Source organism: Neofelis nebulosa, chromosome X, assembly GCF_028018385.1.
Source record: "Neofelis nebulosa isolate mNeoNeb1 chromosome X, mNeoNeb1.pri, whole genome shotgun sequence".
NCBI lineage: Eukaryota > Metazoa > Chordata > Mammalia > Carnivora > Felidae > Neofelis > Neofelis nebulosa.
Window position 1 is genome coordinate 38,651,147 of NC_080800.1, and position 15,508 is coordinate 38,666,654.

At 45.2% G+C, this 15,508-nt stretch overlaps 1 protein-coding gene across 1 annotated transcript in view; it reads left to right on the forward strand.

Annotated features, from left to right (window-relative positions):
• Positions 1-12,299: 12,299 nt before the first annotated feature.
• Positions 12,300-15,508, forward strand: part of MAOA (monoamine oxidase A) — a 73,078-nt gene continuing 69,869 nt past the window's right edge. Inside the window, exon 1 of the mRNA XM_058714821.1 lies at positions 12,300-14,495. Within this exon, the coding sequence (XP_058570804.1) occupies positions 12,533-14,495 (1,963 nt within the window). The 5' untranslated portion in view covers positions 12,300-12,532. The remainder of the gene's footprint in view (positions 14,496-15,508) is intronic.

The following is a 15,508-nucleotide window of genomic DNA, read 5'->3' on the forward strand; positions in this document are numbered from 1 at the left end:
TATCTGATTCATAGTATTGCTTTCATTAAAAGGCTACCAGTGCTGAATACTTTCCAGTTACCCCTCTAGATCTACTTACCTCTCTTGCACACAGCTTTCTGCCATGAAAGGCTGTCTTCTATGGGCGGTAACGGACTCCCATGTGCTCTGGCTTCTTGTTGAGTTCATCCAATGGGGAGATAACAGGGAAAAGGGAAAGTTTGGGGTACTTAACCCATTGTTTCTTCCCTGTAAGCTCTTCAGGGATTACTTGTGTCTCTCACTGCTCCTCTTGAGATAGTCCTTTACATATGGCTTTATCTTTCCAGACTCCAAGTCTTTCTGGCCCTTCCCAGTTCAGCATATATTCTGGTTACTAACTTTTCTTCAAATTATCCTAATTTGGGTGCCTCCTCTTTCCGGCTGGGGCCCTCCTTGAAAGAGTTGGCTGGCTCTGGTGGTTTGAGGGAGTGGGGGGCACCCTTTTACCTTCGAACAGGTCAGCTACTTTTATCCTTCTAGACTGAAAGATCATTTTACTCCCTTCCTCAAAACTTTGAATGGTTTCCCACCACTCAGAAAAAATTAATCCAAAATCCTTAGCCTAGAGGCACCTGAGTGGCTCAGTCAGTTAAGCATCCAACTTCAGCTCAGGTCACGATCTCAGTTTGTGAATTTGAGCCCCACCCCGTCGGGTTTCAGCACAGATCCTCTGTCCCTCTCTTTCTCTGCCCCCTCCCCCACTCATGCTCTCGCTCTCTTTCAAAAATAAATAGGAGCGCCTGGGTGGCTCAGTTGGTTAAGCGCCCAACTCCAGCTCAGATCATGATCTAGCAGTTCGTGGGTTTAAGCCCCATATAGGGCTGTCCCCTGTCAGCATGGAGTCCGCTTCGGATCCTCTGTGTCCCTCTCTCTGCCCCCTCCCCAGCTTACATGCAGGCTCTCTCTATATATATCAAAAATAAAATAAAATAAAATAAAATAAAATAAAATAAAATAAACAAACGTAAACAAAATAAGATAAAATAAAATATAAGTCTTTTTTAAAAAAGTTCCTAACATAGTCTACAAGGGCCTACAACATCTGTCCACTCCTGAACCACACTCGTCTCCCACTATTCCCCGCATCACTCACTCCACGCCACCATTGCCCGTCTCCTCGCTGTTCCTCAAACAAATGAAGCATATTTCTAGATTGAGGTGTGTGTACTAGCTGTTCTTTTGCCTGGCGTGCTCTTCCCCAGATATCTTCTTGGCTCTGCCCCTCAATGTGTTGACATGGATATACCAATGTCACCAGACTGAAGAAGCCTTCCCTGCTCACCTTATACAAAATGTTAATCCCTACCCTACGGTTCTTCCCCTTGCTCTGCTTGATTTTTCTTCAAAGCACTTTTACCACCTGACATGCTATATAGTTATTTATTTATTTATTATTTATTTATTTATATATTTATTGTTTCCTCTTCTTTACCTGTCTTCTCCAACCCCATTAGAATCTAAGCCCTATGAGGGTAGGGACGCCTGGGTGGCCCAGTCGGTTAAGCCTCTGACTTCAGTTCAGGTCACGATCTCGAGAGGTCTGTGAGTTGAAGCCCTGCACTGGGCTCCGTGCTGACATCTCTTCGCCCCGAGCCGGCTTCAGATTCTGTGTCTCCCTTTCTGTCTGCCCATCCGCTGCCCCCCCGCCAAATAAATAAACAGTAAAAAAATAAAAATGAGCTCTACGAGGGCAGAGACATTATCGGTTCTGCCCCCTGATATATCCATAACATCAAGAACAGTGCCTAACACTTAATGAATGCTTGATAATTATTTCTTAAATGACTCAATGAAAAAAAAAAATAGCTGTGATTACCCCCTGAATGAAATATACATCATTATTTTTAATGGTTATAATCATACGTTTTATGGGTAAGCCAAAATGTATGTAACAAATCTCCTTTATTTGTTCCTCTCAATGTAGCACTTGTATTAACAATGAACATGCTTATAGGTAAATCTCTTATAATTATTTCCTCAGGATAATTCGCTCAAGTAGAATTACTAAGTGAAAGACTATCCGTATTTTTAAGGTTTTTAATATGTATTGCCTTCAAATAGACTACTGAGATTCCTACTTCTATCAGCGATATGGGGACGCTTTTTTCCCCATAATCCCAGCTCACGGCACTATTTCTTCTTTTGTCCACTTTATTGGTTTTAAGATTTTTATTACGTTTTTAAAAAGTGATCTCCCCAACAAACATGGGGCTCGAGCTCACAATCCTGAGATCAAGAATCTCATGCTCTCCCGAATGAGCCAGCCAGGCACCCTCATTTGTCTACTTTAGACACTGTCTATTGACTTGCTTGTATTTTAGGTGAGGATTTCATTCAGTTACACCGCTCCCACATTCTCTCCTCACTCCCCTTTTTGGTTGTTGGCTCATTAATTTACTTCCTCCATTATATCTTTCAATAATATACTTAACTCCTTATTTCAGTTTCTACCAATTTTTTACAGTATCTTTGGACACTTGGTATGTATTGTGACCCTTTTACATTTTTCTCTACTGCTTCCTCCTCATCATCCATCAGCTGTTCCTTTATTTTTTATTGTCCAGATTGATAACATTTGTATTGTTCTCTGCAACCATAACTAAGTATTCTAAGAGTAGAAGAATCAATAAAATATTTATATAATAAGAAGTCAATTGTAGAACTGACTTATGTGGCATAATTATATAGTTTCCTTCTTTCTGGTTCTATGGTCATGATCCTCATGTTAAGCAAAGAAGAATTTTCCTACTGTCAAGATCAAATGTATTTGCTTTCCTTAAAAAAATTTTTTTTAACGTATATTCATTTTTGAGAGACCGAGAGAACAGAGCGTGAGCGGGGTAGGGGCAGAGAAAGAGAGGGAGACAGAATCCGAAGCAGGCTCCAGACTCTGAGCTGTCAGCACAGAGCCCAACAAGGGGCTCGAACTTACTGACCATGAGATCATGACCTGAGCTGAAGTCGGATGCTTAACCGACTGAGCCATCCAGGTGTCCCTGGATTTGCTTTACTTAAATGCAACAAATTGCTCAATAATGCCATGTTTTTCTTTGTTTCTGCCTTTAATTGAGAGGATAACAATAGGCTTTCTTTTTTAAATTATTTTATTTTATTTTAAAGTTTATTTATTGAGAGAGAGAGAGAGACAGAGGCTGAGACAGAGAGAGAGGGAAAGAAAGAGAATCCCAAGCAGGCTCTATGCTGATAGCTTGGAGCTTTATCTGGGGCTTGATCTCAGGAACTGTGAGATAATGACCTGAGTCGAAATCAAGAGTCAGACACTTAACATACTGAGTCACACAGATGCCCCTTATTTTATTTTATTTCATTTTATTTTATTTTATTTTATTTTATTTTATTTTATTTGAGAGAAAGAGAGAGACCACAAGTGGGGAAGAGGGGCAGAGGCAGAAAGAGAGAGGATCTTAAGCAGGCACCATGCTCAGCAGGAAGCCCTGATGTGGGGCTCAATCCCATGACCCTGGGATCATAACCTGAGCCAAAATCAAGAGCCAGACACTCAACTGATGAGCCACCCGGGTACCCCAATATTAGGTATTATTTATGTACTTCTAATGCATTCCAATTCACTTGTTCTATATCTCATTTGGAATCCACTGTAGTCCTAACACCTACTCAATCCTAACTTGGTCTGTTTGCTTTCTGGATGGCCAACCTGTGGTCCCTGATATTTTACTGGATTTCCAGTTAGGTCCTTGCCATGGGATAGCCCTCTTTCTCACTTTTCAGCCTTATTTTTCTGGAATGCATACTAAAAAAATATATACTTTCAGAAAGAGAGGTAATAAGCTTTCTTTTTTGCTTATTTAATGAATTTCCTTTGCCTTCATAATGCTTAATAACTTCCCTTGGTAAAGAATTTTTGGCTCAAAATAATTTTTCCTTTGAACTCTTTTCTCCCCAACACAATATTTTTCAAACCTACAGAAAATTTAAAAGCATATTTTCATCAACACTAATACACCCTTCACTAGATTCACCAATTGTTGTGCATATTACCACACTTTCACACGTTTTCAGTATTTGAGGTTTTTTTCTCAATTATTTGAAAACAAGTTGAAACACTCATGATATTCACCTAAAAGTAAGAACGTTCTCCTGCAAAACCACAGTACCATTATCACATCCAGTATGATTAACACTAATGAGTAACATCATCAAATATATAGTTCATTGAATCTTCTCAATTGTCACAACGTCTATAGATTTTTTTTTATTTTCCAATCCAGAATCCAATCAGGTTTCTCACAGTGTTTGGTCTTTATGTCTTTTTATTCTCTTCATCTTGAAAGGGCACTTGCCTTTTCTTTCTTTTTTTTTTTTTTTAATGTTTATGTATTTTTGAGAGAGAGAGAGAAAGAGAACATGCTGGGGAGGGGCAGAGAGCGAAGGAGACAGAATGAGAAGCAGGCTCCAGGCTGTGAGCTGTCAGCACAGAGCCTGACACAGGGCTTGAACTCACGAACTGTGACATCATGACCTGAGCCGAAGTCAAATGCTCAACTGAATGAGCCACCCAGGTGCCCCACCTTTTAATTTCTTTCCAACATTGACTTTTTTTTTTTTTTTTAAAGGATCCAGGCCAGCTGTTTTGTAAAATGTCCTGTATCTGGATTTGTGTGATTTTTGCCTCATGATTGGATTCAAGTTAGGCATTTTTAGTAAGAATATTGCACACGTGAGATTGTGTATGTAACTACATCACATCAAAGGACATTTTATATTAGATCCTTTTTTTAAGTAAGCTCTACACCCAACATGGGGCTCGAACTCACATCCCCAAGTTCAAGAGTCACATGCTCTTCTGATTGAGCCAGCCAGCGCCTTTGTATTAGATTATTGATAATTGGTGATCTTAAGTTTGGTCATTTGGTTAAAGTGATAACGACTGGATGTCTTAACTGCAAAGGAATGTTTTTCCTTTATAATTAATAAAATTATCTGTGGGGTAATACTTGGAGACCATGTGAGTAACCTGTTTCCTAATAATCTTTCACTCAAGGTTTTTAGCATCTGCTGAGATCCTTGCTTGAACCAATTACTGTAAGAGTTGAAATGGTGTGTTTTAACAATAAATATTCTATAGTTACTGCCTGATAGTTTCTGTAAAGAATAACTTTCCTTTTTTAAGCTCCTTTCTCCCAATATTTTGTTAATTTATATTGTCACAACACAGTGGCCTAATGCATTTTCATTAATCTTTTCCATAATTCTTTTGATGCTCTAATGGCTCCAGTTTGATTAAGCAACATTACTTACAGCAAACATGGGTGCCCTCTGGTTGGTAAAGAGCATCTAGACGGGTAGAAATTATAAATCAACTATAGACACGTGATACAAATAACATCATTCTGGGCTTCTCTAGGTGTGGTGACTGTCACTGTTGGATATGTCCTAGATGAGGGACCCTGGATACTGTGACTGTGAATAAGTTATTGGCTCCTATGGGGCATATGGCTGCTACTCCAAGCTAGGTTCCATATTGCCTGATGTGACACTTCTTCCCTTGTCCCTGAACAACCACTTGGGGGACCGACTGTCTGCTATCTGGACTGATCTGATCTGTCTGCTACTGCAAGGTGTCCCGTGAAAGAACGTTCTGCCCTGCTGGCAATCTGTACCTCTCTGAGCAGACGGATGCCAAATGTGGCCCATGGCAGTTTTATGAGTCTGAAGGTTTAGTTGAGCCCATGAAAATCCGTAATGGGAATTGTACTATTTTCAAACAAAAAACTCAGAAATCTCACTCCCATCCCTATCCCCTCCATTACATCGTCATACATTTCTCCATTTTTTTGTTTCTTTTTTTTTATATATATACAGCTATATAGCATTCTTTTTTTTATTTTGTTCATTTATTTTTCAGAGAGAGAGACAGACAGACAGACAGAGCACGAGCAGAGGAAGGGCAGAGAGAGGGAGACACAGAATCCGAAACAGGCTCCAGGCTCCAAGCTGTCATCACAGAGCCAGATGCGGGTCTCGAAGTCACAAACCGCGAAATCATGACCTGAGCCAAAGTTGGATGCTTAATGAACTGAGCCACCCAGGCGCCCTTGTTTCTCCATTTATGATTTATCTTACCTATGTTTTCCTTTGCAAATAAAGGTACATATCTTTCTTACATGAATGTACTAACACACACACATATAATATATACATATATATATATACACCAGACACACACACATATATCATATATAAAGATATATATCTTGAAAATCACTCATATCTTTTTTTTAATAGCTGCATAGTGTTTCACTTTTATGACCTGTCCACTATGTAGACATAATCAAAGATTATGCAACCAGTTTCCCATCGATGGGCATGGAAATTGTTTTGAATTGTTCTATTAAATATAAGTTCAATTGATTAACAAATAGATAAAGAAGATGTGGTGTATATACAGTGGAATATTACTTGGTGATAAAAGAAGACTGAAATCTTGCCATCTGCAACAAGGTGAACAAGGTGGATGGAACTAGACTGTATTATGCTGAGCAAAATAGGTCAGAGAAAGACAAATATCACATGATTTCACTAATATGTGGAATTTAAGAAACAAAACAGATGAACATAGGGGGAAGGAAGGAAAAATAAGATTAAAAACAGAGGGAGGCAAAACCATAAGGAACTCTTAAATACAGAGAACAAACTGGGGATTGCTGGAGGGGTGTTGGGTAGAGGGATGGGCTAAAAGGGTGAATGGCATTAAGGAGGGCACTTGTTGGGATGAGCACTGGGTGTTATATGTAAGTGATGAATCGCTGAATTCTATTCCTGAAATCATTATTACACTATATGTTATATTACACTATATGTTAACTAACTTGAGTTTAAAAGTAAATAAATAAATAATAAATAAATTAAATAAATAGTAAAAATAAGTTCAAGGGGCGTCTGGGTGGCTCAGTCAATTGAACATCCCATCTTGATTTCAGTTCGGGTCATGACTGAGCCTGGCATCAGACTCCCGGTTGAGTGTGGCGCTTGCTTAAGATTTTCTCTCTCTCCTCTGCTCCTCTCCCCAGCTCGTGCTCTGTCTCTCTCTCTCCAAAATGAATTTAAAAAATAAACAATAAAAAAAAAATAAGTTCACAATAAATAGCCCTGTGAATGTTTGACCTGTTTGTGGAGGTGTATCATTAGAATAAATTCCTGGAGGCAGGAATGCGGGGTCAAAGGTTGAATGCATATGTGACTTTGTTAGATATTACCACATTCCTCTCCACAAGGGTTGTACCATTGTGTGCTTGAGCTAGCAATGAATGAGAGCGCGATGTGTGTCTGCCAAGAAGAGCATTGTCACAATCAGTAGATATCCTCAGAAAATGCATAAAACTAGATCTCTGTGGCACAAAATTAGGACGTCATAAGGAGAAAATACAGCAAGATATACATGGCATCAATGAAAAGTGAGTTGCATACAAGAAAAATTTAAAGTTAGGGGCACCTGGGTGGCTCAGTCGCTTAGGCAACTGATTTTAGCTCAAGTCATAAAAGCATGGCTCGTGGGTTTGAGCCCTGCATTGGGCTCTGTGCTGCCCGCTTGGGATTCCCTGTCTCCCTCTCTCTCTGCCCCTCCTTGACTCACACTTTCTCTCTCAAAAATAAAATAAATAAACATTAAAAAAATTTTTTTAAGTTAAAAGGGGCGCCTGGGTGGCTCAGTCGGTTAAGCGTCCAACTTCGGCTCAGGTCACAATCTCGTGGTTCATGGGTTCAGGCCCCACGTTGGGCTCTGTGCTGATAGCTTGGAGCCTGGAGCCTGCTTCAGAATCTGTGACTCCCCCCGTCTCTCTGTCCCCTCCCCAGCTCATGCTCTGTCTCTGTCTCTCAAAAAATAAATAAACGTTAAAAAACATTTTTTTTAATTTAAAGTTAAAAAAAATCCTAAACTGAAATAGCATTGTCAATATCTGCAATAGAAGCAGTGAAAAATAGAATTAGAACTGCAGAGGGAGCCTGGCTAGCTCAGTCGGTAAAGCATCTGACTCTTGATCTCAGGGTCATGAGTTCAAGCCCCATGTTGGGAATGGAGCCTACTTAAGCAAGAGCTTTGTCCACATTCCAGGGCCTTAGACAGCCATTCATAGACATTGTTGAGGTATAAGTTTGTATGATCTCTTGGGCAGGTCATTTGGTAACTTCAATCAAAGACCTTTTAAATTTACCCCATAATTTTAGTTTTAAGATTCTATCTCAAGGAAATCGTAAAAATACATGTACAATATTTTATGTAGAACAATATTCATCCCCATGTTACGTATTATATTAAAAAGCTGGAAAGTTCTACACACTTCATATGAGAGGATAACAGTTCAGTAAACTACAGTCCATGACATGAATATAATGCGGTTTTTAGAAATTAAAGTGTGAGTATATATTGTGTAATTAGCTAAGTATTTTGTATTTGCTTGTTGAACCCTCAGTAAGACGATACTGGATATCTTCCCTTGGCCCTTCCATGGGCACTAACCACTCTTCTCTAGCGTGTTCTGTCCCCTGACGGCCAACTGGCAAGGACTGCATGAACAGGATCCCTTGCCTTCTACATTCTAGTTGGGGTAGGTCAATGGAGAGGAATAGGGGGAGGTGAGGGGGAAGCAGGTGAGGAAGGCTGGGTATTATTTGTCCTGGAAACTCTGTGAGTTTCCTTTGGGCTGGATGTCTCCCTGAACTAAAGGCCACAGCTTGTGTGTCAGGCAGCCTTGACCAAACACCTCTGTCACCGGGTTCTGAGAACTGTTCTCTCTCTTTACCCCTTCACGGTGATCAGCCTTCTTGCTGTCACCAGCCGGGAGGTACACTATGATTCCGTGTGGTTTCTCTTCATCTTGCCCACACCTTTTAAAATATTTCCTCTATGATACTCTTTTCAAATGATTTAATTTTTTTAATGTTTTTATTTATTTTTGACAGAGAGAGAGAGAGAGAGAGACAGAGCATGAGGGGAGGGGCAGAGAGAGAGGGAGACACAGAATCCGAAGCAGGCTCCAGGTTCTGAGCTGTCAGCACGGAGCCCGACGCAGGGCTCGAACTCACAGACCGCGAGATCATGACCTGAGCCAAAGTAGGACGCTCAACCAACTGAGCCACCCAGGCGCCCCTTCTCTTCAAATGATTGAATAAGAGTTTGCTGTTTTCCTGCTGGAACCCTGACAGATACAACTTATGACATTCTATATTTGAGGAGACAGGCACAGAGAAGTTAAGTAATTTGCCCAAGGTCCGACAAGGGAGGAAACAATACTTGTAGGGTATGTTGAAATCGTTCCTTTATTTATCTATTTCAAAACAACTTTTGGGGTTTTTTACAAAAGATATTCAAAATATACAATACAAACAAATAAAATGGAAAGAGGAAATCTCCATATTTCCATTCACCTATCCTATTCATTATTTATTTATTTATTTTAATTTTTTTAAATGTTTTTTTTTTTTTTTTTGAGAGAGAGAGAGAGAGAGACAGAGTGCAAGTGGGGGAGAGTAGAGAGAAAGAGGGAGACACAGAATCTGATGCATGCTCCAGGCTCCAAGCTGTCAGCACAGAGGCCAACACGGGGCTGGAACTCATGAGCCGTGAGATCGTGACCCAAGGGGACTTAACCGATTTAGTCACCCCGGGGCCCCTATTTATTTTAAATGTTTATTTACTTTTGAAAGAGAGAGAGCATGCAAGTGGGGAGGGTGCAGAGAGAGGGAGAGGGAGACACAGAATCAAAGCAGGCTCTGTGCTGCCAAAACAGAACCGGGGGGGGGGGGGGGTGGCTGAACCCATGAACTGCCAGATCATGACCTGACCTGAAGTCGAACGCTCAACCGACTGAACCAGCCAGCCACCCAGGCGCCCCTCATATTATTTGTTAATAAGACTCCCACATTTTTATCTACAGCCTAACTCCTGCTTTGAGTCTCTGGTTTTCTGTTCAACTATCTACCCTATAACCTTCATCTGGATGTCTCAAAGTCATTTGAAACTGATCATGTCCAAAAGTAGGCTCATGATCTTCCAAATTCTAGCCACAACCAAGTCCTGTCAGTTTTACATGTAAATGTCTCTAATATGTCCACAGCCCTCCAGGTGCCACCACCCACCCTAGTCCAAGACCCCATCACAGCTTTCTTTGAAAAATCCCAAGCTTTGGACTCTTCGTATGTACCTACTCTTGTCTCCTTCAACCCGTTATTTACATGGTAGGCAGATAGATGTTTTCAAAATGCCATCTAGTTGTATTACCCTTTGCTTAAAATCATGCAGTGGCTTCCATTGCTTAGAATACAGACCAAGAGGGACGCCTGGGTGGCTCGGCCGGTTAAGCATCCGACTTTGGCTCAGGTCATGATCTCATGGTTTCTGAGTTCAAGCCCTGCATCAGGCTCTGGGCTGACAGCTCGGAGCCTGGAGCCTGCTTCGGATCCTGTGTCTCCCTCTCTCTCTGCCCCTCCCTGCTCATGCTCTGTCTCTCACAAATAAATAAACATTGAAACCAATTTTAGAATACAGACCAAGAGTCTTACTTTGGCCCAGCTAACCTCAGCCGTTTTGTCTCTCATGTTCCTTTCCTCCCCTCGCTATAGCGCCACTGTCCGGCTTTCAGCTTCACCAACGAACCATGCTTTTTTCTACTACAGGGCCTTGCCCACATTGTTCCCTCTTTCTGGAAAACTTTTACACCCCCAAACCCAAAGTTAACCTCTAGAGTGGTCAAGACACGGTAACACTTTCTCGTCACTCGGAACCTTTCCAACATAACATTTATCAGAACACATCAAGCGTGTGGTTGTCTATATCCTCTACTATAGCTCTTTTAGCAGACTGTATGTTCGATGAAGGTCTCCGGCTGTCTCGTGTTGCCCGCGTATCCCCAGTACTTTGCCCTGTGCCTGGCACATAGCATGAAATCAAATATTTGAATGAAAAGAAATGAATGCAATAGGGGTATGGAGAAAGTTGGATGGAATCATATTTAGGAAAGGTCTGAATTCTTTATATCTCTTATTTCCTTTTCACTTCAATGTCTAACAAGATAAAAATGTTATCAATTTAGTCATAATCTCAACCACTTTTCTAGAAAGTAAAAGCTTTTAAAGCCTGATAAAGACGATATATTCCCTCACAGTTTCTTCAACAAGATATTGATATGGAATTGGGAGGTGGACAAGAGAAAGAGTTATAGGTAGATTTTTAAGTGTTTTTTAGAGAGGGAGAGAGAGAACAAGTGGGGGGGGGAGAGGCAGAGAAAGAGGGAGATAGAGGATCTGAAGTGGGCGTCACACTGACAGCAGAAAGCACCAACCCAGGCATCATGACCTGAACTGAAGCTGATGCTTGTCAACCGACTGAGCCACCCAAGGGTGGATTTTAAAAAATATGTTTCTTTTTTTTCTTTTTTTTTTTTAAGATTCTTTTTTTTATTTTTAAATTTGTTTTTAACGTTTACTTATTTTTGAGAGAGAGACAGAGCACAAGTTGGGGAGGGGCAGGGACAGAGGGAGACCCAGAATCAGAAGCAGGCTCCAGGGTCTGGGCTGTCAGCACAGAGCCTGACGAGGGGCTCTAACTCATTAACTATGAGATCGTGACCTGACCTGAAGTCAGTTGCTTAAGCAACTGAGCCACCAGGCGCCCCTGATTTTTAAAAAAAATATTTAACAGATTCTAGTTAACTTCCTGGAGTTCTCATCACCTACCCTAGATGTTATAATTACATCTATTTTCGAGGGTTCTAATAATGATGACCAAACCAGCTCTAGGAGGATAAAGTGTAAATATAAAGAAGGGATAAAACTAGCAAGAGGCTGATTGTACAGTGAAACATAGGCACTAAATATCCCTCTTTTCCGTAGGATGGGGAAACACATGTTTTCTTTTTTTTGTTTCTGCGCCTTAGCCAGCCCTTCACCTTCACTTTTAAAGTGCAGGTCCCACTTAATCTGTGATAGTTGAGTTCTTAATTTTCTCGCCTATGCGCTTCGATTTGGGTCAAGCACCTCAGCTTGAACCACCCCACAGAGAACCAATCGTCACCAAGTCAAGCCCAAATAACAGTTCCCACTTCACCCCGCCCCCTCCCTAGGGAGGGCCCGCGCGCGGCTGCGCAGACCTCACCCTGGCCCCTTGTGACGTCACAAAGGAGCCATCGCGGGTGGGCGCGGCCATTACCCTGCCATCTTAGTCCCCTTCCCGAGCCCACCCGGCCCAGTCCACTTTTAGTCACGGCGTGAGAGTAACGGCACTAGGCCGAAACTCTCACGCGCCCACCGCTCCATCCTTTGGTGGTGCCGCCCGCCTCTCGGGGCAGGCGAGGTAGGCGGGGCCAGGCTGCGGTAGCGCCGGGTCTCCCCACCACCTAGTGGGCTGGGCCCCTCACCCCCGGGCAGGCCCGGGAGAGTGCCGGTTCGGGACTGCAGGGACCGGCAAGGAGCGGGCCCCTAGGGGAGGGACAGAGGGCAGAACACCGCGTCCCTCCTCACGCGCTACACCACCATGAGCGCACACAACTCGCCCGCCTCGCAAGGGGGCCGAGGTGGCGGGGGGGCCGAGCGCGCTCCCGGAGCCGAGGGCGTCGCTGCCCAGATCCCGAGCCAAGCCTCCATCTCGGGCGCGGCCGCATCTTCCATGTCCGGGTCGAACATCCATGCCGAGTGGCGGACCTTGACCGGTTCGTTGGCCAGGCAAGCGTGGAGCAGGTCCGCATCAACGGACACCGGATACGAGAACACCTCCAGGTCCAGCGCGTCGGCCCAACTCGACTTCAGTCTTAGCCGGAGGACCAACACGGACTCTAACACAAGCCTCTGGCGCTTTGACGCCCACGGCCAGAGTCACCAGATCCCCAAGTCTGCTACCCGCTTGAGCACCGCCGAGAGGGCCGCCCCAGCATCCGACCCGGACGCCAGCAACGGTCGGGAATCGGTACCAGCACCTGCCCCGCCCTCAGACTCCACCCGAGTGTCGGTGTCTGAATCCACCCTGGCCGCAGGGCGCGGCTACCCCCGAGTATCAGTACCAGGACCTCCTATAACCAATAACTCTTCCCCAGAGTCGATGCAAGGGTCCGACCCGCCCGTGACACCCGGCTTCCTCAGGGTATCTACACCAGCACCTCCTCCACCCAGTAACACTCTCCAAGAGTCAGCACAAAGGTTGGCCCCGCCCTCAGTGCAAGGCTCCTTCCGGAGTTCAGTGCAAGAACCTCCCACACCTAACTCCCCTCTAGTGTCACAGCACGGGTCCTTGCGGTTCCCAGTAGCTGGCTTTCCCCGAGTGTCAGTAGACGGATCCGCCCAGCTCTCGGACTCCACTGTAGAGTTGTTGCAAGGGTCCGCCCCGTCCTCCGTGCTCAGCATCCCCCGGGGTTCGCTGCAAAGATCTGTCCCGTACTCCGACGTCTTCCGAGCGTTGGTGCAAGATAGCGCCCCGCCCTCAGTGCCCGGCTCCCCCCGGGGTTCGCTGCAAGGATCTGTCCCGTACTCCGACGTCTCCGCAGCGTCGGTGCAAGAGAGCGCCCCGCCCTCAGTGCCCGGCTCCCCCCGGGGTTCGCTGCAAGGATCTGTCCTGTACACTAACATCTACCGAGCGTGGGTGCAAGAGAGCGCCCCGCCCTCAGTGCCCGGCTCCCCCCGGGGTTTGCTGCAACGATCTGTCCCGTACTTCGACCTCTACCGAGCGTGGGTGCAAGAGACCGCCTCGCCCCCAGTGCTCGGCTCCCCCCCGGGTTCGCTGCAAGGATCTGTCCCGTACTCCGACGTCCCCGGAGGGTGGGTGCAAGAGACCTCCTCGCCCTCAGTGCCCAGCTCCCCCCGGGGTTTGCTGCAACGATCTGTCCCGTACTTCGACCTCTACCGAGCGTGGGTGCAAGAGACCGCCTCGCCCCCAGTGCTCGGCTCCCCCCCGGGTTCGCTGCAAGGATCTGTCCCGTACCCCGACGTCTCCGGAGCGTGGGTGCAAGAGAACGCCTCGCCCCCAGTGCCCGGCTCCCCCCGGGGTTCGCTGCAACGGTCTGTCCAGTATTCTGACGTCTCCGGAGCGTCGGTGCAAGAGACCGCCCCGCCCTCAATGCTCGGCTCCCCCCGGGGTTCGCAGCAGGGAAAGGTCCCGAGCTCGGACTCCACCCAAGCGTCGGGACAAGGATCCGCCCAGCCCTCAGTGCCCGGCTCCCCGCGAGGTTCGCAGCAGGGACCGGTCCCGAGCTCGGACTCCTCGCGAGCGTCGGGACAAGGATCCGCCCAGCCCCCAGTGCCCGGCTCCACTCGGGTGTCCGTGGAAGAATCGACTCCGCCCCTGGCCTCCCCCCGAGAGTCGGTAGAAGGGTCCGCCCCGCCCTTGACCGGACCCACTTCTATACCTACGCCCCGGGAGAGTCTCAATCAGAGCATGGCGAGTCGGGAGAAGGCGAGTGTTGCGGGCCACATGTTCGACGTAGTCGTGATAGGAGGCGGCATCTCAGGTCAGTGTGGGCCGTAGCGGTAACCTGAGGAGCCCTGGCCGGCCTGGGGTGGGGGCTTGCAGTAACGCCGCGGCGTTTGGGGGTCTCTTTTGTGCATGCTGGTGTGCAACAGTGCCCGGCCCCGGATCCTGCAAGCGCGGGGGTTGGGCCAGTTTTGCCTGTGGTGTGAACTGGGGGAGGCAGAACAAAAATTTTACTACTACAATTAAATACTAACATTTAACTAGCTCTTGCTGTGCAGTTAAATTCAGTACGTTACTTGCATTTTCTCAATCCTGGGAGACGGGTACTATATTCGTCCTCATTTTACAAAACCAAATAACTGAGGTCTGGAGACTTTTCAGTAACTTTCCAGAGGTCAAATCACTTAGCCAGAAAGTGGCGAAATCTTTTTTTTTTTTTTTTTTTTTTCTAGTTAAGACCTTTACTTCTAATCCCTGAAGTGACGGCTGCTTTGATTCACTCATTTCATGTCCTTTGCCCTAAACAGGATACCAGTGTTCGGATTTTTGTACTATGGAGGTAGTAATAGTGTTATTCCAGTTCTACTCTTCTCCAAGCACTTTTCTTTAGAAAATTTGGTGAGTGAAGAGGAAGGAAGAATCGTTTAGTAAACATTTAAAAAAAAATTTTTTTTTAATGTTTATTTTGAAGGGGAGAGAGAGTGACAGAGTGCCAGTGGGGGAGGGGCAGAGAGAGAAGGAGACACAGAATCCGAAAGGGGGCTTCACGCTCCCAGCTGTCAGCATAGAGCCCTACCTGGGGCTGGAACCCTGGAGCCCCACAAACCCCGAGATCATGACCCAGCCAAAGTCCGACACCTAACCGACTGAGCCACCCAGGCGCCCCAATATTTCTTTTTTAAGAAGAGGATGGGCTTTTAGGTTGAACCTAACTCCCACCATTTCTTAGAGCTTGCAGGAAGGTGTAGGGCATTTATTGCCCAAAGGGAATCCTTTTCTGAAGCAGAGGCTGATTGTGTCTTTTATAAGCACTCCCACCATCTGAATCTT